A 26012-nucleotide genomic window follows, 5' to 3' on the forward strand; every position below is an offset into this window, starting at 1 on the left:
TTGCTGAATTTTATAGATGCATGCCAGCTACTATAGCCCCCATCAACTGTTATTACAGTCACAGAGATACCGAAATGAACAGGGCAAATTAGTACTGAATCCTTTCAGGCATCAGTATAAATCCCGCTGCCAGGTACTCTGACCATCACCTCCGGAACTGCATTAATTTCACCCTTAGCTTTGCAAATTGTTTCTCGTCAGAACTAACCTGCCTCATAAACGTCGAACAAAGTTGTCTCAAGCCCACTAGTTACAGATGGAGCTGAAGGCAGTGACGTCCTTGGTTCTGCTGCTTTACCTGTGGCTGTTGTACTGTCTAATGCTCTATAATTATGCTGGAGGGAACTTAACACCACTGACGTTTCATTAACAGTTAGACTATCAGATCCACTCTGGCCAGAACCACTCTCCTCTTCAGTGGTCAGGAGAGTGCTAGTTCTAGAATTTGATGGGGATGATTTTGTAGTTACTGCTGTGCTCCAACTGGATCTTGCTATTATTGTTGGTCTTTTGTGCTTTCCGGTGAATACGTTTGGTGTCGGTGTTGTTGCCATGTTGTGTTTTCTGTCCACATCAGAATCTGAGAAATTGATGTTAAGAGTGGCGCTGAATGACTTTTCTTCAGAAGGTGCAGGTGATCCTGACATGATTTGGGGATACTGACTATTCTGGTCCTCTGTAGTGCTGAATATCTGCCCATTTATGTGAGTTAGTGCCTTTTCCTCAGATTTGGGGTAAAATGTTGCTCGAACACTACCATCTGTCTCAGACAAATCAACTTCTGAACCAGAAGACCACAATTCAGCGTCATGACTTTCACTTAGCAATGTGACAGAGGAAGGTACGGAAGGAGCTGGCAAAGGGACTGCAGAGACTGGCATAGTTATCTCACTGCTAGGAGTCGTAGCTGGAACAGAAATGTATGCTGTATCACCATTTGATAAAGACAGGCTACTGGGAACAGAAAACTGATTATTGGAAACAGTGGAGGAAACAAAAGGGAGTGCATTAACACTGGAAGAAATGATGGAAACATGAACCATTGTCTCATTTTTCCATAATGTTATTGTATCATTCAATGATCCTGTACCACTAGAGACACTAACAGTAGGTTGCAGCGGTAATTCATGACTGGACATAGCAGGAGCAGCTGAAGTTGATATTTGGCTGTGGGGAAAAACAGGAGTAGCAAGCGAAGATATTTTGCTTTCATAGGAAGTAGGGATCACTTGAAGCAACATATCAGCAACAGTGGGCGCAGAGGTAACATTGAATGTCTCGTCACTGGGAACAATGGAAGGAGTCAGAGGCAACATCAAAGTGTCAGAAAGAGCAGGAGTAACATGAAGAAATATCTCATTCTCTTTAGAACTAGGATAAGTTTGATGGGACATCACACCACTGGGTAAAGAAAGGGCAGATTCAAACAACAGGTCACCAACTGCAGGAGTGGCATGCAGCAATTGTTCACCGCTAGATGCAGAAGTCACACTGAGTAATGCTGGAATTTCAGAAGAGGTTCGAAGGTCATAAGGGAGCATCTCACTAGAAAAGGAAGCAGGGGTAATATGGAGAGACACCACATTGCTAGCTAAAGGAAGGGTAGCTTGAAGTAATACATCAACACTGGTAGGCAGGGATGAGCCAGGCTGCCCCACTTCATCATAGGAAGCAACAGAGGTAGCTTGAAGCAACATTTGACTGTCAGGAAAAACATGGGAAGAAGGAGAAAACATCTCACTAACTGGGAAATCAAAGGTCACATGCAGCGACATTGGGTCACTTGATAAAGGACGGGTCATTTGAAGAAACATGTCACTACTAGCAGAAGCAGAGGATTGATAAAAAGATGCACTGAATAAGGAGGGAGTAGGCTGCAGCAGTACTTCATCATGGGTATAAGCAGAGGTAGCATGAAAGGATACTTCTCTGTTTGAGGGCACAGTGGTAGTTTGAAACACCATCTCACCAGTAGAGTAAGGAGAAGTAGCTTGGATTTCCTTCTCTTTAGGTAAGGTATTTAACATGTCAATGGAATCTGGAGTACTGTGTAGATACACCTCTTGATCAGGAGGAGGAATAGTTTCAGAAAAAATCTTCTCACGAGACGCAAGGACATTGTCGTTGGAAGAGGGTACCATATCTGGATGGATCGTTGATGCAAAAATGCGTTCTTGTAATCGAACAGTTTCATTGGTTGACATAATTTGCTCTGTGCCAGAATCCATCCGAGGTGCAACTAAAGTTGTTTCAGACAACAAGTTAGGAGTTGAATTACTTGTGAGGCCATCTTCAGATGTTACAGGCTGAGGAACATTTCTGGCATCGATGGTATATGCACTGAATATACTGTCAGGTTCCGTGGTGCCGATGAAGCCTGGAATTTCCTTTGGTGTAACTGAAATTCTTGTTTGCTGGGAAGTGGTGAAAATTTCATTCAATTCTAGTGATCCCATCGCTGAAGAATAGTCAGAGTTTTCTGGAACTGGAGAGACCATGATTTTGGTTTCATGTGGCAGGGCATCACGTATCTCCGTGGATGTTGTGTCCATCACAGTGAAGGAGGATGGGTAAACATTAACATCGGGAATGGCAACCTTTGTGGTTATTTCCTCATTCCCCTTGACAAAATAGTTTTCATTAGGAGAAGCATTTAAGTTCTGTTCATTGTCATTAATAGTTATGGACTTCACACTTTCCTCATTCCATTTGTGATTAAGTACTGGAGCCGTGTAAGGTTCGAGTAAAATTGGTTCGGTTTGTTCTGGGTTATTTTCTTTTGGCTGAAGGAGAAAAATAAAAAGAATGCAAAGCTGTTCATTCCATGTTTTCCATCTCTCAAAATTCACATATATTCACTTGGAACCTTTGTGAGGGTTTCCCTGGCAGAAGGTTAGCAGAACTGTCAAGGAAATGGCCAAAGTGGCTAAAAATGGCCAGTCCAACCAATTCACCAAAGCTTCCGCTGGGAATTACACTGGGAGGTTGAAGGAACCTTGTAGAAATCCTCCCTAATTATTTTTGAAACATTGAAATTATTGAAACATTGGGTTGGAATTGAGGCAACAGGGGTCTCGACCGCTGGCTCTCCATTAATTACCCACTTAAGATCCTTAATTGTCAGCAGGGAACGAAGGCCATCCATTGGTCTTCCCACCAGTGAGTTATCGGGTTGAAGCGAGAGAGTAGTGAGGTCTCCAACCGTCATCCTCCTGCCTGACTAAATGCACCACATTCAGCAAGGGAGACAGCATTAAATTCCACCCACTGGTGCCACTTATCTAGTTTATATTGCATATTTCCCTGCTGAAGTAGATTCCATTTTCAAACTGCAACCCCCACCATTGTTGTCCACCACAGCTTGGGTACTGATCAACAGAATGTGCTCCAGTGCAGGCTTGACCTATCCTGTTCTATTTGCCAGTTCAGACTGTTTTCTGAACTCTAACTCCCCCCCCCCCCCCCCCACCCCCCTCTCCCCTCCCCCGCAAGCAGCCTGAAGGCCTCCCACCCCAAATAAAGGGGCGGGGGGCAGACACAAGGGCTCCTCCTAGGGTTTACTGGTCATCCCTCTCAGCTCTCCCATTCTAAGGGGTAGGGTGCAAAGCATCAGGTCTGCCTTTTCTGGGCGGCCGATCTAATGGCAATAGGGGAGAAAAATGAGGGATGTCATTCCCACGTCACTTAAATTCATATGGCTACTTGCACCTATTTTGGCACAGGCAACGATGTCCAATGAAATTCCAGAAACATTCTGGAAGTGCAAATCTCCACCTCCCTTTCCACCTGTTCTTACCTCAGTAATTAAAGTGTTAAATGGGTGCAAAGCAGAGGAATAGGTACCAGCTCTCTCGTCAGTTTTCATTCCTGCTTAAGTAACAGAACCACCTCACGACAGAAGAGCAGCTTATTTCTCAACGACATACAACTGGACCACAATACTTTAAAAAAAAATTTAGAGTACCCAATTCATTTTTTCCAATTAAGGGGCAATTTAGCATGGCCAATCCACCTAGCCTGCACATCTTTTTTTGGGTTGTGGGGGCGAAACCCACGCAAACACGGGGAGAATGTGCAAACTCCACACGGACAGTGACCCAGAGCCGGGATCGAACCTGAGACCTCGGTGCCATGAGGCTGCAGGGCTAACCCACTGCGCCACCATGCTGCCCACCTGGACCAAAATTCTCAGCAGCTTGATGGGTATCCCTTGTAACCTGAACGTACAAAGTGGACCAGAGGAAGGGAGAGGAGCTGAGAGCCCCTCACCAAAATGAACTGAAGGAAGAGGGAATAATTTGATGGAAAGAAACAATTTACCGAGGATTTCGTTTTCTGCTGCCTTGAAGTTGATACTGGTAACAAAATACCACAGATGCATTAATCATGAGGTTACACTGGACAGTATTATAATAGATTAGTGGCCACAGTCATTACGCACACTGCAGAATTTAATTTCAGGGGAATGACCGACTCTGCAGAAGTTGATGCTAGTGAGCATCTTTTTTGGACTGTACTGCTCCTAATACTTCAAAACCTTACATCGTTTATCTATCAGATTGAGATTTGTTAAAGCTCAGCATTAAAATTGCGGAAACCTTCAAGTGTTGAAATGTCTAACAAAAAATGCACACTGCACAACAAAAATGGAATGCAGATGGGAGCAATAACAATACCTCTTGGTATTATTATTCTTCAATTGCTCAAGGTTTGCTCTTGTAATTGAAGACATATTTTGAAGTCTTTGCGAATGCAGTGCTAAATGAAAATGACCTCCAATGTGCATCTGAATTCATGTGTAAAGCCAGCACATTAAAACTAAGAAAAGACAACTGGAATATAATTTAAATGTGTTCATCACCTCCAAGTCATCAAATGTGTCATTAAAATTAAGAAAGTCACCAAAATCTGCAAAGAGAAGAAAAAGAAAACCATTAGGCAACAAAATAGTTTTCAAATATGGAAATAGTTAACTTCAGAATAAATTGAATTCTTTGCAATGTAAAATAGGAAATACATCCTCCATTTATTAAATAATTATTTATATTGGGGTATAGCCATGTGTGCTTTGTCTGTTGAGGAAGGTTTGAACAGGCTAGGCTGATATCCACTGGAGTTTTGAAGAGTAAGGCAATTTGATTGAAACAAACTAGATCCTGAGAGGTCTTGACAGGGTGGATGGGGAGAGGATATTTCCTCTTGTGGGAGAATCTAGAACTAGGGGGTCACTATTTAAAAATAAGGTGTGGCCCATTTAGAATGGAGATGAGAAGAATTCTTTTCTTTTGAAGGGTCGGGAATCTTTGAAACTTCTTCCCTCAAAACGCAATGGAAGAAGAGTCTTTGAATGTTTTCAAGGCAGAGATGGACAGATTCTTAATTAACAAGGGGGTGAAGGATTATTGGGGTTAGGCAGGGGCTAACAGTCAGATCAACCACAATCTTATTCAATGGCAGAGCAGGCTCAAAGGGAAGGGTGACTTACTCCTGATCCTGACTCTATGTTTGTAAGTCCATCAAAATGCAATTATTATATTTTATAGACTGAAAACATATGTTTACTGAGAAATTTCTAATCGTACAGTAAATGGTGCATGGATGTGAACCTGTCATATCATGGAAGGACCCGGATACTTTAAAACAAAATAAGGATTGGAAGCAATCTTAATCAGAATATTGTAAGAAGTCTTACAACACCAGGTTAAAGTCCAACAGGTTTGTTTCGAATCACTAGCTTTCGGAGCACTGCTCCTTCCTCAGGTGACTGGATCAGGCTTGATCAGAATATTGGCAGAGGGACCATGCCCACAGGTCCATGATGGGAAATGGGGAGTGGAGTAATAAGCCTGTTATTCTATTCCTGACCGAATTCCCAGGTCCCGCCGGCAGCCCACCCCCACCCATTAGAGTCCCGCAGCATTGGGTGGCTTCAACGGGAAATTCCATTGACAGTGGCGGGAACAGAGAATCCCATCGCCAGCGAACAGCGCACCGCCTTCCACTTCCGAGAAACAGGCGGCTGGAAGACCGGAAAATCCCGCAGATTGACTGAAAGGTGTTGTAAATTTGACTTCTGTGGATGTCAGGTAAGGAAAATGCAAGATTAAAGAATGGTCACATGGATGAAATGGAGGAGGTTGCTGCCAGCACATGGGTCTGCATGAAGCAGCAACTTGAGGAGAAGAGGAGTGAAACTGAAAACAACAAGTGTATGATGCACAGGCTGAATCAAGCACAGGCCGGGGATTGTTTCCTCAGGAATTAGTCATTCTTTCAAAATGAATCAAACAGATGTTTGGGTGTGAGGATTACTGTTTCTTCTGGCATTAACTTAGCTGTTTTTATTTTCAAAATTTGGATGGCAATTTTAAAAACTTCTGTGATGCTTGACACCCTGGTTGAACACAATCTGCATCACCTATATTGATGCTTCTTGGAGGGCAATAAGAAAGGGTGCACATAAATAGAGGAACTAGGGGCACGATAGCAGCTACACAGTGATATGACTTTTTTTGATAGGAGGGTTATGGTGTTGGCATTAAATCCTCTGTCCTCAGAAGAAGTCACTTTCTGAACATTTCTAAATATCACCCATCCCCATTTCAGTATAGAAAATGTTGAATGACCTCCTTAATATGATAATTTAAAGGGTGGATGATCATGTGTAAAAATGTGGAATGGAAATTTACATTTACCCTGAGACATCATTTCACTTATTTCCTGGATTTTTACCTCTCCCTTTTTTGAACTGTTTCAGTGTTGAATACTGATAATATTCTTTGGGGAACCAACTTGGATGACGTACTAGCAAAGGAACCAAATGGAAATGCTCTAATGAAATGGTAATACTGAGGAAGTGCTCTGGCTTAATGACTGAACAATACCCTAGCTTCCTCACTGTAACTCTAGGAATTACTGTTGCCAATATTCCTGGTTTAAGGTTTGGTGCCAGATTTTCTGCTAATTGCGTCTCTGGGTATAAGGGATCACCCTCAAATGAAAATTATGCATTGACACATGCATAAAGGAATGGACACAATCTTCTGCTATCATTATGACAAAGCAGCCTTTAGCAGCTCATTTTAATTAGGTTAATACCTTCAATAAAAAAACGACACCAAAAAAACTGATGTAAACTTTGGTCAGATCGCTTCCTGAAAAGTTAATTTTCATTAGGGACTTCCCCGTTCTTCCTGTCACTGCGGTAACACGCTCTGACTACTGACATGCAATCATTTAAAGAAAAAACAAAAGTGGATTGAAAATTAAAATGAATCCAAATTATTTGTAAATTTAAAAAATATGTTTAATGGTAAGATTCACTCCATGCTGATAAATGATGAGCAATGAATAGGGCCTAGCCAGCGACGCCCGCATCCAAATAGATGTCAAATTCACGTACCAGCCTCCCCGAACAGGCGCCGGAATGTGGCGACTAGGGGCTTTTCACAGTAACTTCATTTGAAGCCTACTTGTGACAATAAGCGATTTTCATTTCATTTCAGATGTTCGTTGCTTGGTAACAGACGAAAACAAGAACAACTTGTATTTATATAACCTTACTATTGCAAGTTGCTTCACAGGAGCATTGTCAAACAAAAAACAAGGAGGCACAAAATGAGTTATTAGAGCTTGTTAACAAAAGCTTGGGAAAATAAGTTGTGAGAAGTGTCTTGAAAGGAGAAAATAGAGGAACAGAGGCAGTGAGATTTTGGATTGTAATAAGTGATTGTTTTATAGTACAGAACTTGAGTAATGCTGAGAAAAGGTACGTTGTTTAAGCTTTTCACCTTGTACTCAATCAGGACAGATTTGCAAGAATACCTATTCTAAAAAAACCCCACAAAAGATGGGCAGTTAATGGCACTCTGGAGCATTCTCTATGACAATGCCTCTATCAATCCAACCATTTTCCAGCCAATCAGCACCCTCTTCTTGTTGTTCCATTTAGAATGTGTCCTGATAAGTGCAAGATGAAAAGCTGCATAAGCATGTCTCTTTTCTGCAGCAATATATTGCAATGCTTTAGTTTCAAGGTAGCAGGGGCATAGAGATGTCATCAGCAGATGAGCTAGGCAGGGTTGAAGTCAGCCGATGGTAGCAATAGGTGGTCTTAGTGATGATTTGGCTATGGGCTCCTCAGAAGCACGGTGGCAAAGTGGTTAGCACTGCTATCCCACAGTGCCAGGCCCAGGTTCACCTTGGGCGAAGGTCTGTGTTGAATTTGCACATTCTCCCCGTGTCTGCGTGGGTTTCTTCCGGGTGCTCCGGTTTCCTCCCACATTCCAAAGATGTACAGGTTGGGGGATTGGCTATGCTAAAATGTCCCTTAGTGTCCAACGATGTGCAGGTTGGGTTATGCGGATAGGGCAGAGGAGTGGACCTAGTTAGGTCCTATTTCGAAGTGACGGTGCAGATCCGATGGGCCGAATGGGCAACAAACTCTAGCCTTACCTACATTCCATGAAATAATTTTTAAAAGGTCAAGAAGGAATGGTTTATTTTGAAAGTCACATAAAAGGTACCAGCTGAGATCTTCCGTCCTCAATCGCAATTGGGATTTTTTTGTGCCACTGAAAATAAATGGAGCTTTGGTTGGAATGCCAAATTTTCCATTTTTGATCATAAGGAGTCCCATCACGGACGTGACGAAAGAATACCACCCATCGTATGTGATTTTAATGAGAGCCACTTCAAGTGCTTTGACGGGGTGGATGGCGGGATTCAAACATGGATAGCTGGGCAGGGAGTTTGGAGATGACAACAAGGTTTTCAATTTGAGGGGAGGTGTGATGATGACAGATTTGTAAGAGTGGGGGACAGTACCTGAGCAGAGAGTACGCTTAACAATATCGGTTAACATGGGAGCTAAAATGGGAGTTGGGTAATCAGTGGTTTGTGGGAATATGGCCGAGGGACTGTTTCATATGGCGTAAGCTGGAAACCAGTTTCCTCTATCTTAATTCCTCAGAACACAGCCAAACATGATACTGTCCTGGGCAGCAGGGTAGCATAGTGGTTAGCACAGTTGCTTCACAGCTCCAGGGGCCCAGGTTCGATTCCCGGCTTGGATCACTGTCTGTGTGGAATCTACACATTCTCCCTGTTTCCTCCAGGTGCTCCGGTTTCCTCCCACAGTCCAACAATGTGCAGGTCAGGTGGATCGGTTATTCTAAATTGCCCTTAGTTTCCAAAAGGATTAGGTGGGGTTACAGGAGTAAAGGGGGATAGGGTGGAGGTGTGGGACTTAAGTGGGGTGCTCCTTCCAAGGGCCGGTGCAGACTCGATGGGCTGAATGGCCTCCTTCTGCACTGTAAATTCTATGAACCCCATAGAAACATAGAATAATAGAAACTGGAAACTGGAGGCCCTTCTGTGCTTCGAGCCTGCTGCAACAATCATTATGATCATGGTTGATCATCCAACTCAATAGCCTGATTCTGCCTTCCCCACATATCCTTTTGATGTCCTACATGTACTCACAGTAGGGCTGACCGGATGGTGATCTACAGATGAAACCTTGGCTGATTTTTTAACCCCTTTACCCAAGAGGTGTTGGCCTCATGCCTAAGGCAAAGATCAGTTTATTTCCCCCTCAGTAAAATTACATATTTTCTAAACCACAGCAATTAGGTAGAACAAATTTGTGTGGCATGAACTTTGTATTCTCCACTCGTAGGCAGTTTATGTAGGAATACTACATTCAAAATAGTTTTTTTCATAATAAAAACACTCAATGCCATGGATAAATGTAGGAATCCAGGTACTAACAGTAGAGGTTAGGATTTTAAAAGTATGCAGGATATGCCCATTCACATACCTTGAGGGAAACCTGTACTGTACACTCTGTTTCCAGGATTAAATTAATTGCACATAGCTATCTGAAAACAAATGCCGCTTGTACGATTTACATTGCAGCCAGCAATGTCTGGTGTTGACAGAACCTTCATATCAAGATCAAGTATTGCAATTTACTGCGCATTTCGTTGCACTTCTTCCTTCAAATGGGTGGCATGAATCTTCTAAAACCCTGCATTTTTCCCACTAACCTTTTTTTACAAATGTCTATAGGAAACGGCACAAAAAACAAATGGTACAATAACCGGATGATCTTACCTTTGTTTTGCCACGTGCAATGCTGAAAAGAAATGGTGATGAGATTCCCAACTTCCCTGTAGTTAGATAACACTGGTTGTGAAGTATTATCCAATTGCAAAACATCCTCAGTAGCTTCAGGCATTTTTCACAATGGTAAGCAAATTCAATTAAAACATAGCTTTGTTTACCACAAACAATACATGCACACTGATATCAGCATGTCCCAAATAGATATAATGTGGCTCAGCAGCCGCTAATAAGAGATAATCATTAGAAGTGACATGTTATTTAAGTAGCATAAAGTAAGTTTTTGACTTAATATTTCCCACTGTGGTACGAATAAAGTTTACAAGGTTAATCTATTAAACATTCTGCATACTCAATATGGAGACCACATTCATTTATTATGCTCTTCACTGCAATTTTCTTGCACGGAATGGAGCAGGTGATTTATTAATTGTTTTCCTTCCTGGCACATGCTGCCCATCTGTTGCATATTTTATATCTCGGAGCTATATGTAGAGATGAAGGATAATAGGAGTTTATTTGCAAGAGCTTTAAAAAAAGTTTGTTTTCTCATGCCTCTAGCAGCAAGTTTCCAGCTTTCTTCATTTTTCTGAATCCACACCCAGACTTAATTAATCGAACACAGTCAGCATCAATTATAAACAGACTCACATAATCAAGCACAGGTAAATTGAACACCACATGATCACTATGCTTAAGAGTCCCCTTGTCAAAATTCTGAGCAATCTACCCAAGCCGTGTTTCCATTGTTGTATATTGAAAACACAAGGGGCGAAATTCTCCTATCTGCCCCGCCACATTTCTGCCCCGACCGGCCGGCGGGAGTCTCCGTAACACCGGCCGGTCAATGGGGTTTCCCATTGTGGGGCAGCCCCACGCCGTCGGGAAACCCCCGGGCGCCGGCAAAACGGAGACTCCCGCTGGCGGAGAATGACGCCCAAGGTTCTTATTGGTGGTGCCATGTCCAAAATATCTCAGCCTCTCAAGTATACATTGAGGTACAGATGGAATTTGACCTGTTGCCTAAAGAGTGCAAATAAGGTTCCTGTTGTTTGTTCAGTTTAGCCTCCTTTACCTCTTGGGTTCTAGAATCATAGAATGCCTATAGTGCAGAAGGAGGCTATTTGGCCCATCGAGTCTGCTCTGACCTTCCAAAAGAGTACCCTACCTAGGCCCGATCCCCAGCCCTTTCCCCGTAACCTTGCAACACAATTAATCTTTGGACACGAAGGGACAATTTAGCATGGCCAATTCACCTAACCTGCACATCTTTGGACTGTGGGAGGAAACCATAGCACCCAAAGGAAAGCCACCGTGACATGGGGAAAATGTGCAAACTCCACACAGTCACCCAAGGTCAGAATCGAACCCGGGTTCCTGGTGCTGTGAAGCAGCAGTGCTAACCACTGTGCCACCATGGCACACCATTTAATGAGAAGGATCCCAGCCCCCAGTAATATATCCATTTTTCTAGTGAAATGAACATGAGAAATTGTCATATTTTATATTATTTTGCAGTAATGTTATGAAAACCTCAGTTAGGATGTACACAGATTGAGGGCGGGATTCACCGGGCGCCGGCGCCGATATTGCGTTCGGCCGGAGAATCCCCGTTTACGCCGAAATCGGGGAGGTGCCGCTTTTGCGATGCTCCGCCTCCTCAAAAACAGCATAATCGGGGAATACGCCGCAAGCCATATGGACAGCCTCAGGATGTCACCTGAGGTCCTCTCCCAATGCTCCGCCCCCGATGGGCTGAGTTCCCGATGGAACACTTGTGGGGTTTTTTTGTGGAACCAGCGTGGCGGAGTGAACCCAGCACCACCACAGTTGGGGGGGTGCCCTTTCTGCTGGCAGGAATGGCTTCGGTGGGGGCTGGGAGGGACTGGTGGGATGTGATCAAGGGGTGGGGAGGGGGGTTACTGGGGGACATTATTTGGCAGGCTGGGTCCGCACGCGGCCAGCACTGCAGGCCGCTGAAGTGCGCATGCACAGCCATGGATCTGGAAATTCTCCGGCCGTATCCACAGATATAGCCGGGGGCTTTATGCTGCGTGGCTGCTGGCCCCCCACTGAACGGCCGATCGGTGCAGCTGTTGCGCGTGGTTCCTGGCTTAAAACTCCACCATTCCCACGCCGACACCAGCACTTTGTCTGCAAATCAGAGAACTCAGCCCAGTGTGTCGCTAAAGCTGTGATTAAGGGATCCTAAATGTAAGGTAACAATTGATTTTGCAGGTGAAGTTTTCTCATGGAATATTTTTATGTTTTATGTTTAACGGTCTGTAGATAATGTATGAGGTGTATTGTGTTTGGCCCTGGCTAAATAGGTCATGGGACATCTTGTCACATCATCTGAACTATATTGGTTTGCTTAATTGGAATATAGAGGCAGATTTAGGAAATAAGTTAACGTTTAGCTTTTACTTAAGAACTGGTTGTAACTGTTAATTGTTATTCAGCTATTTCTCAGTTGTTAATGTTGTTAATTCTGGGCTTAAAATAAAGTTTATTTTAACATAAAATAAGTCTGTGGGTCAGTGTTATCACTTCTGTGGTGCAGTAACATTTTCACACAATTTTACAAATTGCAAATAGTTGGGTTCTCATCCAGGATTCTAACATTATGTCCCATTAGTGAGCCTATTTGGGCAATCAATAATCAACAGTACCTGGGATTAGTACACACTGCTCTGGCTTATTAGCTTCCAAGGAGGTGAACCAGATTCTAATTTCTCGATGCCAAGCATGTCATCTTGAAACCATCTCAATTCCAAGCAAACCCCTTCCCCCAAGGATTGTCATCAATATTCACTCATTAGAGAACTGACATTTCCAAGTTTGAACCCTTGCCAGGAATATCACGGTAACAAAAAGGTTCTCCTGATTGGAAGGGAAGGTTTATTATTGTGTGGGGACATTATAATATTTTCCTGATCACAGTATAAACACATTGTCCCAATCAAACAATGGTTTCATCAGGTGAAGGCACAGCGATCAACAAAACATTGTTACCTTTCTGAAAACCAATCAATACCGAACACTGGATAGATAACAAACAACTTTGGTACCAGTCCTCCAGTTAATGTCCTGCAACAATAGTCAATCAGAGTTTCTACACCAAGTAGCTGATAAACCTCTGTCATCAGCAACAGTAGGAAAACCCACATGGTTACACAAGGAACGTGCCAGCCAGATTGATGTGCTGGACATCAAAATCCATTGTTTCTTATCGGATACATTCATCATGATCTTCTTAAACCAGGTCCTCACATGGGAAATTTTGGAAATGACACCAGGCTGGGAGGAAACTGCCACCACCAACAAGGCACTCAGCATTTGTTTAGTGTATCCCAGAGCAGTCTCGAAAATTGTTTCCCCTTTTTTACCACAAGGGTGGCTCACAGTTTGATTCTAGACTGAAATAAACTTCTGTAGCAAGCCCCAGAGCTCTAAAATGGCTAAAAATACAATGTGATCGAAAACAAACACAACCAATTCTTCAAAAATTAAGTAAAAGGTGTCAACAATTTGAAAGAATAAAATGCACTGATGAAACTAAACACGTTTTTTACGATGATAGCCAACCTCTATTACATCTTGTAATATGTTTGAAGCAAATGTACAAATAAAAAGTACACTAAAAAATTCACAAATGGAAGCAAAATATTAGCTATATATTTTTTAACATAGAAGGATGGCCCTGTGAAGTAAAAACTCCAAACTTATAGGAGGGAAGAGAGGCAATAACAAAACCTTGGGTGTACTTGGAATGAAATGTGGGGCCATTCCTCCCATTTTAAGAGAGTTGATTTGAATTCTTCACTCACCAGTTTAAATGACTGGGTGTAACTATTGTCCTATACAGAGGCAGACCTTCACTTTTGGGGGACTGTGCTCTCCCTCTTGGGGGTGTGGCTCCACATTCTGGTGTCGTAGCTGCTGGTCGCAAATGGCATTGGACCCCGCCCCCAATGACTGCTCCCGCAGGCCAGTGCTCCCCGATTCCCCTGGACACGATGTCAGTGCCTGGCCTTCATCGCTTCTCCCGACTGCTGGTCTGCTCACCTTTCGGCTTTCGTTCAGGTGGGCCTTGACCCTCGATGGCAGCAGTGCTCCTGGCTCGCTGCCTGGTTGCTGATGGCTATCTGGCCTCTGCTCTCTCTCTCTCGCCCTCACTGCCCGGCCGGTTGTTGCCCAGCTCAGCCCTCTCACTACCACCTGTGTGTGGCTGGCCTCTAGCTCTGGCTGAGGCACCCCGCTCCCATTGGCCAATGCTCCCCGATTCCCCAAGACTCGATGCCGGTGCTTGCCTGAACTCATTCACACCTTCCGACTGCTGCTCTGCTCACATCTAGACTCTCGCTTGGGTCGCCGGGCCACTGGCCTCGGCCCTCAACGAGTGTCTGTGCTCCCGGCAGACTGCTGCTGCTAGCTATCTGGCCTGGTGGCCTCTGATATTTTTGGTTGGTTGCCCGCCCTGCTCAGCCCTGGCCTGGAGGTCAAGAGTCACCCCACTGCTCCCCGTTGGACAGCGCCTCCTCCTTGCCTCATGGAAAGCTTTGCAGAACTCTCTTTTGTCTCAGGCTGCCCGCTAGACCGACTGCCAGAAACCCGGCTGCTGCTTTGCACCTTTACTCAATGAAAGTTCAGAAACTTCATACCAATTAGGAGAGGGCAGCACACTAGCACAGTGGCTAGAACAGTTGCTTCACAGCTCCAGGTCCGATTCCCAGCCTGGGTCACTGTGTGGAGCCGGCAGGGTTTCTGCATGGGTTTCCTCTGGATGCTCCAGTTTCCTCCCACAGTCCAAAGATGTGCAGGTTAGGAGGACTGGCCATGATAAATTGCCTTAGTATCCAAAAAAGTGAGATTGGCGTATTGGATTACGGGGATAGGGTGGAGGTGTGGGCTTAAGTGGGATGCTCTTTCCTCGGGCTGTTGCAGACTCGATGGGCTGAATGGCCTTCTTCTACACTGTAAATTCTATGATTCTATGATCTGTGTCTGAATAAGTCTCGACCACCTCTCAACGAGTGGCAAACTGTTTTCCCACTCTAAAGGGGGTCCACAAATCAGGTCCCGATATTGTTCTGTATTGCCTGCTGATAGACTCATTCGTGGGGCCCGCCCCATAGGCCGGGGCCCCGCGCTGCAGCGATATGTGTTTCATTGAAAATCTGCCTCTGGTCCCATCAGAAGTTGTAAACCCTTTTGAACTTCTATATTTGGCTAAATGCATAAAGCGGATCTCTTTGGCATTCAGATGAAAACACAACATTTCAGAATAAGAACACATTAGTGTAGACCGACTTAGATTTTTAAGTAAACACAAATGTAAGTGAAAATGTGGATGATGCTAAATGTACATAGAAAGAGCAGTAGAAACTTTGAGTAATATATGCTGAAACTTAAGGCAAAAGAAGAAACAAAATGCAGCCAAAATAGGTCACACATGGAAATTCTTTATGCTTCATTCACTTTATGGAGTTTTATAGGTGTATAAGAAAAAAAAATAATTCACAAGCTTGGCTCAACAGAATAATCACCATCCCAGCCTCAGTAACCATGATATGACTAATGATCTGCTTATTTCTACAGAATGGCTGTGAGGAATTAAAATGCCTATCACGGAATATTTCTGCAGCCACAAGTGTGAACAGATCCTGTTCCTTTAAGTTGCGCCGTCTTTCACTAATTTGGGCTAAATGTCCAACTCAAGCTTACATTTATCTGCCCCTCATTCAGAAGCTGGTTAAACCTGGTCCAAGGAACCAATAACCTTTGCAACACTTTATTTTCATGAATGTATGAAATATCTGGAACACAGAGGTTATAAAAACAAAAATATTTACAGTTACTTAATTTAATTTAGAAAAGGAAATGTTGTAAACTTCAAAAGGGAGATATACTTAATGTGGCTGAAAGCAAAAGTTTCCAAAAGCAATCAGGCTTACTGAAGAGGCTGAAAAGATGTCTCATCATGGACATCAATGTCAATCTTCTAGAATATACTGATGCCAAATGTGGCTGAGAAAGAATGATCCTGAGGCAGAGTGAAGGTCAATGCATGAAAATGAAGTATAGCATTCAATGCATGAGACACAGATCTGGAGTTATATATTTACAGGTTTACTGCTTATTGATCAAGAGACAGGACAAATGGCTGAATGAGTTCTTAAACAATAATAGACAACTGAACTGTAAATTTTATTTGCTGTGTACTATTGATTGCTACTGTAATTAATTATATAAACTCAACAAACATGATCAATATTTCAAGAATAGGATCAAAAGATTTGTTCCAGTAGATCGTATGAATTTAATTGACACAGGTTTATCCTTAGAATTCTAGAATCCCTACGGTGCAAAAGGAGACCATTCAGCCTATCAAGTCTGCACCAACCCTTCGAAAGAGCACCCTACCTAGGCCCAATGTCCCATCCTATCCCCGTGATTCCACCCAACCTTTGGGCACTTAAAAGGCAATTTATCATAGCCAATCTACCTAACCTGCACATCTTTGGACTGTGGGTGGAAACCGGAGCACTTGGAGAAAACTCACGCAGATTTGGGGAGAATAATAATAATAATCACTTATTGTCACAAGTAGGCTTCAATGAAGTTACTGTGAAAAGCCCCTAGTCGCCATACTCCGGCGCCTGTTCGGGAAATAAACCCACACTGCTGACTTGTTCTGTATTACAAGCCAGCTATTTAGCAAAGTGTGCTAAGCCAGACCCAAACCAGAATGTGCAAACTCCACATAATCACCCGAGGTCAGAATCAAACTCGGGTCCTTGGTGTTGTGAGGTAGCAGTGCTAACCACTGTGCCACTGTGCCTCCCACATGCCAGGCCTTCTGGGCTCAGAAAATGAATAGAAGGAGGGACAACAGTTGAAAAGAATTTGATTTTGGTAGTGCATATAATTTACTTAAACCATAATTACATTTCACAGTTAATCAATACAGTTTCAGGGACCTAATCAGCTAAAATTGGGTTCAGAATCTCCAGGTTGGAGTCCCACCCCAGAACATGATGGCCAAGGAAGGTGCGTTCATAACACAGTCAAACAGGTTGAGTGTCAACCTGTAAAATCCTTCCAACATGCCAATAGCTGACGGTAAGAGTGGGAGAGATTCCTGGTCAGCCACGCTTGATGCGCAGTGGCACCCCTCAAGCTATAAGCCTCTGGCAACAGACTAGCAACGTGTCCCAGGTAAAAACTCACTATGAAAACAGATTAACGTTCTTGTGCATCACTAGTGCAACAGAAACAACAAACAACCAATCTATCCCTTGAATGAAGTCCGGTGCAAAGGGATTCATACCAAAACTGGAAGCAGCAGATTTTCTCTTAATCATTTCCAGCGCTTGGTAGATGTTGGCTGCAGTGCTTGGAGGTTCTCAACTGATAGTACCCAATAATTAATTTAATGTTCTTCCAATAGGTTCAGGCAACTAGTTATTTTGACACATATTACATTTTAGAAGTATAAAAACATATTCCTCTTCAGTTCATCTAGAAATACTGTAATTCAAGCTTCGACTGAGGTGCTGATCACTCTATCTGTATAAATAGTTTAACTGTTCTGTTTTGCAACACCACAGAGTAGGACATAAACAGGATTTTTCTGTATTTATTAGCCTGCATGGAATAGCAATGATATGCTTGTGTGTATTGATTGAGGCTTCAGGCTTAGCAATTAGGAAATGCCCAGTAAATCTAGCCAATGGGATTGAGGCAACTTCACTTGCAACTTTAGGTAAATGGTACAAAGGCATCAAAGTTACAATGAAGCAGAGAAGAAGGGAAATAGGATTCCTCCTGGCTGCTATAATTATGACTAGGCTTGGTTCTCCTCATTCCCTCTAAAACTTATTAAATCTTGCAAATATAATCAGCTAATTGTAACTAAACACCTATTCAGAGTATACCTCCTTATCAAGCACTCCACTGCAACAACTTGTGTTTATGTAGCAAGTTAAACACCCTCATGTGCTTCACAAAAGTATTATAAACAAAACTCACACAAAATAATGAGATATTAGATCAGTTGACCAAGAGCTTGGTTGAAGAAGGAGGTGTTTAAGGAGCATATTCAAAGAGGAAAGGGAGATAGAGAGGCGGTGAGATGTAGGGAGGGAATTCCAGAGTTTATGCTCTGGCAGATGATGATGGCACAATGACCTATGGTGGAGGGATTAAAATCCGGGATTTAGAATCCAGAATTAGAAGCGCACAGATATCTCAGAAGGCTAGAGGAGGTTACAGCGATAGGAAGAGATGGGAATCTAGAGGGATTTAAAAACAAGAATGAAAATTTTAAAGCTGAGGTAGTGAAGAAAGAGTGAATGCAACTTGGTGTGAGTAAGGACATGGGCAGCAGGGTTTTGGATGACCTCACGTTTAAGGAGGATAGAATGAGGGGGGCAGGCAAGGGGCATGTTGGAAGAGTCAAGTATAGAGATAATAAAGGCACCTGCAGTACTGTGTACAATTTTGGTCCCCTTGCTTAAGGAGGAATATAATTACATTGGAAGCAGTTCAGAGAAGGTTCACTCTGCTGATTTGAGTTTCGTCTTGTGGGAGAATTTAGAATGAGTGGAAAGTGTTTAAAAATAAGGGGCCTCCTTTTTAACATGGAAATGAGGGGAATTGTTGTCTCAGAGGGTCAGTAGACTTTGTAATTCTCTTCTCCAGTGCTGGGAGCTGGAATATATTCAGAACTGAGTTAGACAGATTATTGACTGGCAAAGGAGTCAAGGGTATGAGGGTTCGACAGACTGAGCATGTTTCCACTGGAATTTCGAAGAGAGAGAGGTGATTTAAGTATATCAATTCCTGAATGCTCTTTCAGTGGGTGTGGAAAGGATGTTTCTTCTTGTGAGTCCAGAACTAGGGGGCACTGTTTTAAAATTCTGGGCCACCATTTTAGGACAGAGATGAGGAGAATTTGTCTCTCTCAGAGGATTGCGTGACTTTAGAACACTCTGTCTCAGAAGACGATGGAGGCAGGAGAGGTCACCAAATATTTTTATGACGGAGGTAGATAGATTCTTGCTAGGCAAGAGAATCAAAGGTTATCAAGGGAATGTGGAATGAAAAACAGATAAACCATGATCTTATTGTATGGTGGAGTAGGCTCGAGGGACTGAATGGCCTACTTCTGCTCATAATTCTCATGATCTTGCAAAGGCGTGGCTGAGGGTTTTGAGGAACAGGCAGCTTTGGCGTGGCTGAGGATTTCGAGGAGCAGGCAGCTTTGGCTGATGTTATGATGGCGGAAATAGGTGGTTGTTGAAGTAACATGGATATATATGGTTGGAAACTCATCAGGCAAACAAAGAATGATTATCTCACACTGAGTAATAAACCTTTTTGGAAGCATCATATTCACAAACACATTTGCTGCAACATTTTGAATGCAAAGTCTTATGAAAGAATTTGTAGAGAACATATTGATATTATCTTTAAATCCCAGACAGAAAGCTAATAGAAAGAAAAGGGAGACTGTCCAAAAGATAACCCACAAACTACTACACGAGATTGAGAGAGCAGGCATACTATCAGCAGGCATCAGCTATATTGTTCATTGCTTTCAAAAGAAAAATGCCATAAGCAAAGTTAACGCAAGCGAACACAAACAGGGGAATCCCACCACCATTAATATAAAAAACAATATTTAACTGACATTTCCATTTGAAAGTTCTTTGTGAAACTCAACAAAAACCAGGGACTTGTATATCTGTGCATTGGCATTAACCCAATCTTTAATTACAAGAAGAAATTTGAAATAAACATGGATTTCATAATTCGCAAAGAAAGAAGCTCAATTCTCTTTAATTAGGATTGCACAGAGCCCCAGGACTTAATTTAAGTCTATTTCTACAGAGCACAGCACCTTAGGAAACCCACGCAATGGGGTGAATGACTGAAGACTAGGGTTCCCGTTTACCTGGGTCTTCAAATTCCATGGGTATGTCCACAATCAGTTGGTCACTGTACTTTCCGTACAGACCATCCGAACATATAGCAACCACTTGAACAACATAACTTGTGTTTGGTAATAAATTGCTGAGGATGGCTCCCTGAAACAAGAGAGGTAAACATCAGGTTAGAATGAAAGGGGTCGAGGATCCTATTTCAGCTCAGTTTCATATCAAGTTGCTCTTTATATTGACCATCGGTCTGAAACCATTAAAAATATTTTCTTGTGACGGCTAACATTTAGAGCTATATATTACCATGTCCTGATCCCCATCTGTCAGGAACTGGTATCTGGTTTGGTCTTCTCCATCCAATTGTTGATGGAACACTGCATATCTCTCAAGTAATGCGCTGTAAACCACTCTGGGTCTTTGCCAGAGAACAAGCAAAGACGTGTTATTCCTTGGATCGGCTTGGAGGTTTTCGGGTTCTGAACTGCAAACTTAGAAGACATGGTACAGAGTTACAACTTGTACACTGAACTAATTCTAGTTCAACCAAAGATTGGTGTGCCGTTATCAAGGCAAGCAAGGTAATTGTTTCCACTCAGTCAGCATCAAGCTAGGTAAAATATCACAGAAAGCACAACATGGCTCCCCTCAATCTGACCAAACATATGCTTCAATTACATACCCTCCCTCATTTTACAACAGTAGCTTCTGAATCATTATGGCATCGATTTTCATCATTACCATCCAGGCACTAAATATCGCTTCACTGGAGCGCAGAAGGGAAAATCTGGCCATAGAGGAGCTTGGGACCTCGGAGTCTCTGTTACCAGAGAGGTACCTTTGCATTCAAATAGGGAAACAATCCCTCTCTTGCCTATCTCTGTAACCTCAAGATCTCTGTGCTCCTCTATTTTTGTCTCTTTGGCGTCAGTGGGCGTGCCTTCAGCTGCCTCAGTCTAAAGCTCTGGAATTCCCTTCCTAAATTTCTCTTCATGCCTTTAAGATGCTCCTTAAAACCTGCCTCTTTGACCAAGCTTCTAATCACCTGTCCTCAACATTGTTTTACATGGTGAGATGTCAAACTTTGAAAACACTCTTGTGAAGTTTCTAGGGAAGTTTTACCAACCAAAGACACCATACAAATGAAAGTTATTATTGCTATAAAAGCAAAAATCTATCCCTACTTGTCTTTTCAGTATGTCATTTCTCTCCACTACCTGGTGCATGTGCATAGACATTGGTCGAAACCAAGGTGAGGCTCGGTACTAATGACATCTATAATAAAACAGCTTGTTCATAGTCAGTCAGCGTGATTCTCCGTTCCTGAGACTAAGGGCTGGATTCTCCGACTTTTCGGCTATGTCCAGAGCATGTGTCTAGTATTACGACCAAAAAGTTGGCGCCGCACCCGCGCCGATGCTCCGCCCAGTGGGGGGCTAGCAGCCGAACCACGTGAAACCCCCGGGTTTCCCTGCAGATTCTAATGGAAAATTGCTGGGTCCGTGGCCGCGCATGGCGGGAACCTGCAGCGGTCGTGCCTTATAACACGGCGCCAGCAGTGCGCGGACCCGGCCTGCCAGATAGTGGCCCCCTGCAACCTCCTCGCCACCCCGGACCACCCCCCACAAGTCCCCCCAGCCCTGGCCAAAGCCCCCCCGGCCAGCGGAACGCCCCCTCTCCCGACGGTGGTGGAGCTGGGCACAGTCCACAGCTGCCACGCGAGGATTATGAAAGCTCAGATCACAAGTAATCCACACCGTCGTGACGTCGGCCCATTGGGGGCGGAGCATTGGGGTGGGCGTTCAGGTGACGTCCTGAGGCTGTCCCAATGGCGTGCGTCATACACACCGATGATGCCGTTTTGGAGGGGGCGGAGCATCTGAAAACAGGCATCGCCCTCGATTTCGCCGTCAAAAGGGATTCTTCGCCTGATCGCCGAATGCGATTTTGGCGTCGGGCAGCAATCATTAACCCGCCCTGTGTTGATGCCAGCGCAGGATTCGTGGAGTTCCACGACAGCAAAACTGGCGCCGCACCTGGACCGATTCATCTATTGTTTAGGGGATAGCACTGGCGCCAAGTAGAACACAATGGATTCCAATGAGAAATATTGCCAGACTCGCCAGGTCTGGGATTGACACGCAGGAGGCTGACAAGCTGCAGCCGCATATACACATTACACTCCCCACACACAGCATCCCAGCCAACAAGACGGCAGTGAGGAGTGTGGCTCCAATATTCACTGATGCCGAGATAGAGACGCGGTGGAGGAGAGGCGGTTGGCCCTGTACCCTGGCAAGAAGGCTGCCAGCTGCCGCCATTTGCCGTGCCCCCTGGTACGTGCATTCCGGAGCGCGTTGGTGCCGCTGTCGAGGTGACGGAGAATTGCCCGCCACGGTTTTGGCATCAGAACCTATTCTCCACCCAGTCGCGTTTCCCGATTATGGCATCAGCCAATGGAGAATCCCACCCAGTGTCATGAATCATATATAACCCCACGACCACTACCATCTAGAAGGACAAGGGCAGCAATGGGTGGGGACACCACCACCTGCAAATGCTCCTCCAATTCACCCACCATCCTGGCTTGGAAATACATCACCGTTCCGTCACTGCCACTGGGTCAAAATCCTGGAACTCTCTCCCTAACAGCACTGTGGGTGTATCTACACCACATGGACTGCAGCAGTCCAAGGAGGGCGCTCACCACAACCTTCTCAAGGGCAATTAGGCTTGGACAACATATGTTGGCCTAGCCAGCAAAGCCCACATCCACTGAATGAACTTTAAAAAATAACAATAGATGATCAGTGGACTGAGCTATCAGAAGGCTAATGCTACATGCGGATCCAATTATCAGCAAACATCGACACTTACAGGAACGGAGGAGAGACATTGGGAAACTATAGAGGTGAAATAATACTGTCGCTTTCTGTGTAAACACTTTTAAAGAAACTTGGATGACATGATCGAAAGAGAAAATGCTGGAAAATCTCAGCAAGTCTGGCAGCATCTGTAGGGAGAGAAAAGAGCTAACGTTTCGAGCCTGATGATTTTTTGTCAAAGCTGTCAAGGCTGTCAAAGCTGTCAAGGCTTTGACAAAGAGTCATCGGACTCGAAACGTTAGCTCTTTTCTCACCCTACAGATGCTGCCAGACTTGCTGAGATTTTCCAGCATTTTCTCTTTCGTTTCAGATTCCAGCATCCGCAGTAATTTGCTTTTATCCAGTGGATGACATGATTTCTGGGCTTCCAAATGCTTTGCAATCACTGAAGTGTTTTTGAAATGTCTTCATTGTTCCAATGTAGGAAATGTGGCTGTCAATGCACAGCAAAGTTTCACAAAAAGATGATCAGATAATCGGATTGATTGTGGTTGTTGAGGGATAGAATATGGTTAGAGCACCATAGTAAACTCTCCCTCAATACAGCGTGGGATGTTTTACACTCACTCGAGAGGGCATAGCACCTGGGATTTAATGTTTTATTTGAACGATCAAACTTCCAAGTATGCAACATTTCCTCAATCAAAAACAAAATGCTGGAAAACCTCAGCAGGCCTGACAGCATCTATGGAGAGAGGGAACAGAGCTAATATTTTCAGTCTGGGATATAGTGTGTGGGGTCTGATGACCAGGAGTCGCCGATGCAGCTGGGTGTGTGTGGGCAGGGCATGTTGAATGGCAAGGGATATGGGTGGGGGTATGGAGAATCCCGGGTGGAAGACACCGCTGGTTGTTAGTCTCACACCCTCTCCAATTCCTTACAGATATTATATGGGATGGATGATATCTTGGATCTCGCGGAAGCTGCCCTCGCGGTGCGGTTGGCAGGCCAGGTGGCCAGACACCGGAGAAGGCAGCAGCAGCAGTGTTCACAGAGTCGAGGCAGTGGCCCATGTGCAGGTACCCACCCCACACCTGGAGGACCCGGCCATCCATCAGACCAGGGAGGGGCCCAGAAAGGGAGGCCGTTAATGGTCCAAGGTGCACAGGTGTTGCTGGTCTTTTGACCAGATGACAGACAGTATGTACCGCAGGGAGCTCCACCTCAATAATGGGGTGGTGAGGCTCCACATAGAGGAGGAGGATACCGCAGCCCTGAACGTTTGTGCCTCCGGATCATTCCAGGGCTAAAACGCAGACTTGTGCGGCATCTCACAAGCTACAGCCCACACGAATGCCCTGTTTGCCCGGGTAGTAAACTATGTAAACTTTGATATGGACCAGGCCCAATAGGATTCCCGGGCAGCAGGATTCTCAGCTATCGCCGGGATGCCCCAGGTCCAGGGAGTAATAAATGGCACACATGTTGCCTTGTGCGCACTGGGCTATCAGGGCTTGCCCTACATCAACAGGAAGGGGTTCCACTCCCTGAACGTCCAGGTCGTGTGCAACCACCACCTAAAGATCATGCACGTGTGTTCACGCTTCCCAGGAAGTGTGCATGACAACTACACCCTAAGGTGGTGAGACAGCTACACGCTGGGGCCAGTACCAAACCACCCGTACAGCCTGGTGGAGGTCATTGATCTTCTTACAGCACTGGGTGCCGGTCCTCCTGGTGACGCTTCCTGAGTTAATGGCTGCTGCCATTTCCTCCCAGGCCTCACTGGCTACCCTGTGGCTGACCCTCTGAGCTCTTCGGGGTAACAGGGCATGCCGTCTGGTCTTGACCACGTCCAACAATCTGGCCAGGTCGCCATCCCCGGATTGTGGGCCTGGTTTCCTCGATGACATGGCTGCAAGCTATGTGGGGTTTGCTTTGTGGGATCGGTTTACTTGCACCTCCCCATTGTTAGTGGAGAGTTGCTGGGCAGCAAATCAGCTGGCCATACTATAGCTTTCAGCGTGAAGCATCAGCCCTGTCATCATGGATGACCATGTCCGCTGAATCTCGGCCTTATGTTGGGAAATGCATGTCAGGATCCTGTGGAATTCCTTTATTAAAAAATTTACAATACCCACTTCTTTTTTTTTCTCAATTAAGGGCCACTTTAGAGTGGCCAGTCTACCTACCCTACACATCCTTTGGATTTTGGGGATGAGACCCACGCAGACACGGAGAGAATGTGCAAACTCCACACGAACACTGACAAAGGGCCGGGATCGACCCCGGATCCTCGGTGCCGTGAGGCAGCAGTGCTAATCACTGAGCCACGATGCCAGAATTGATCCTGCGGAATTACTGATGCACACATGTTCTGAAATTGCCCAGGAAGTTTAAGCTTCCAATGAGTTGGCTTGCGCTGCCTGGGACCCTCATCAAAAGTCTCCAACACTAAGCTCAATGTCGGTATCTGGGCCAGATACATGGGATCCAGCTGCATACTGACCTTGGAAATGTTACACTGGTTAATACCTGGTCCAACTTAATAATTAGCAAGCATAACTGAACAGGAGAACCCTGCCTACCCAATTAACCCCCTACACCACCTAACTAACCCCTTGACTAAACCTGACTATCTGCTCACCGCCTGAAAGACTTAAAACGCAGCTAAAAACAACCGCTCCTGTTGCGACAGGGATGTTTTCTGTATTCATCCATCTTTTCTTGTGTTCGATGGTCTTCCATAATGACAGGGCTGATGCTTCAGCTGAAAAATCACCAGGGGTTTGGACTGCAGGAATCTTTGTGGCTGTGTCAATATGCACAGCATCAACGTTGTAGGGAAAGTCCAGGCCCTTAAGTCTAATTTTTTAATGAAATTGTCCATAACCTAGTCCCAGAATATTAGGCAGCAGTTTATTCATTTCTGTATTGGTCAGATGCCAAACATGCATTCCTTGAAATCTTGTGCTGTAGGTTCTGTGTTTGCAATTCAGATTTATTAGGCTTGAGAAAGTCGCTTTGTCTTTTGTTTGCTCTTACTGTCCTGTGTGCTTGTACATTGGTGAAAACAGAGGTATGGCACAGTGCTATTAATCTGACTATTGCAGCCCG

At 44.4% G+C, this 26012-nt stretch overlaps 1 protein-coding gene across 4 annotated transcripts in view; it reads right to left on the reverse strand.

Annotated features, from left to right (window-relative positions):
* Positions 1–26012, reverse strand: part of ptprz1a (protein tyrosine phosphatase receptor type Z1a) — a 261674-nt gene that overhangs the window by 82232 nt on the left and 153430 nt on the right. For 2 of the 4 annotated variants that reach the window (XM_072484494.1, XM_072484493.1), the window contains exons 9-12: positions 20376–20560; positions 20087–20219; positions 4862–4908; positions 209–2783 (exon numbers count right to left, since the gene is read on the reverse strand). In XM_072484494.1, coding sequence (XP_072340595.1) covers positions 209–2783; positions 4862–4908; positions 20087–20219; positions 20376–20560 — 2940 coding nt within the window. The remainder of the gene's footprint in view (positions 1–208; positions 2784–4861; positions 4909–20086; positions 20220–20375; positions 20561–26012) is intronic. The other 2 variants (XM_072484495.1, XM_072484496.1) reach the window with 2 other exon arrangements.

Source organism: Scyliorhinus torazame, chromosome 19 (genome assembly GCF_047496885.1).
Source record: "Scyliorhinus torazame isolate Kashiwa2021f chromosome 19, sScyTor2.1, whole genome shotgun sequence".
NCBI lineage: Eukaryota > Metazoa > Chordata > Chondrichthyes > Carcharhiniformes > Scyliorhinidae > Scyliorhinus > Scyliorhinus torazame.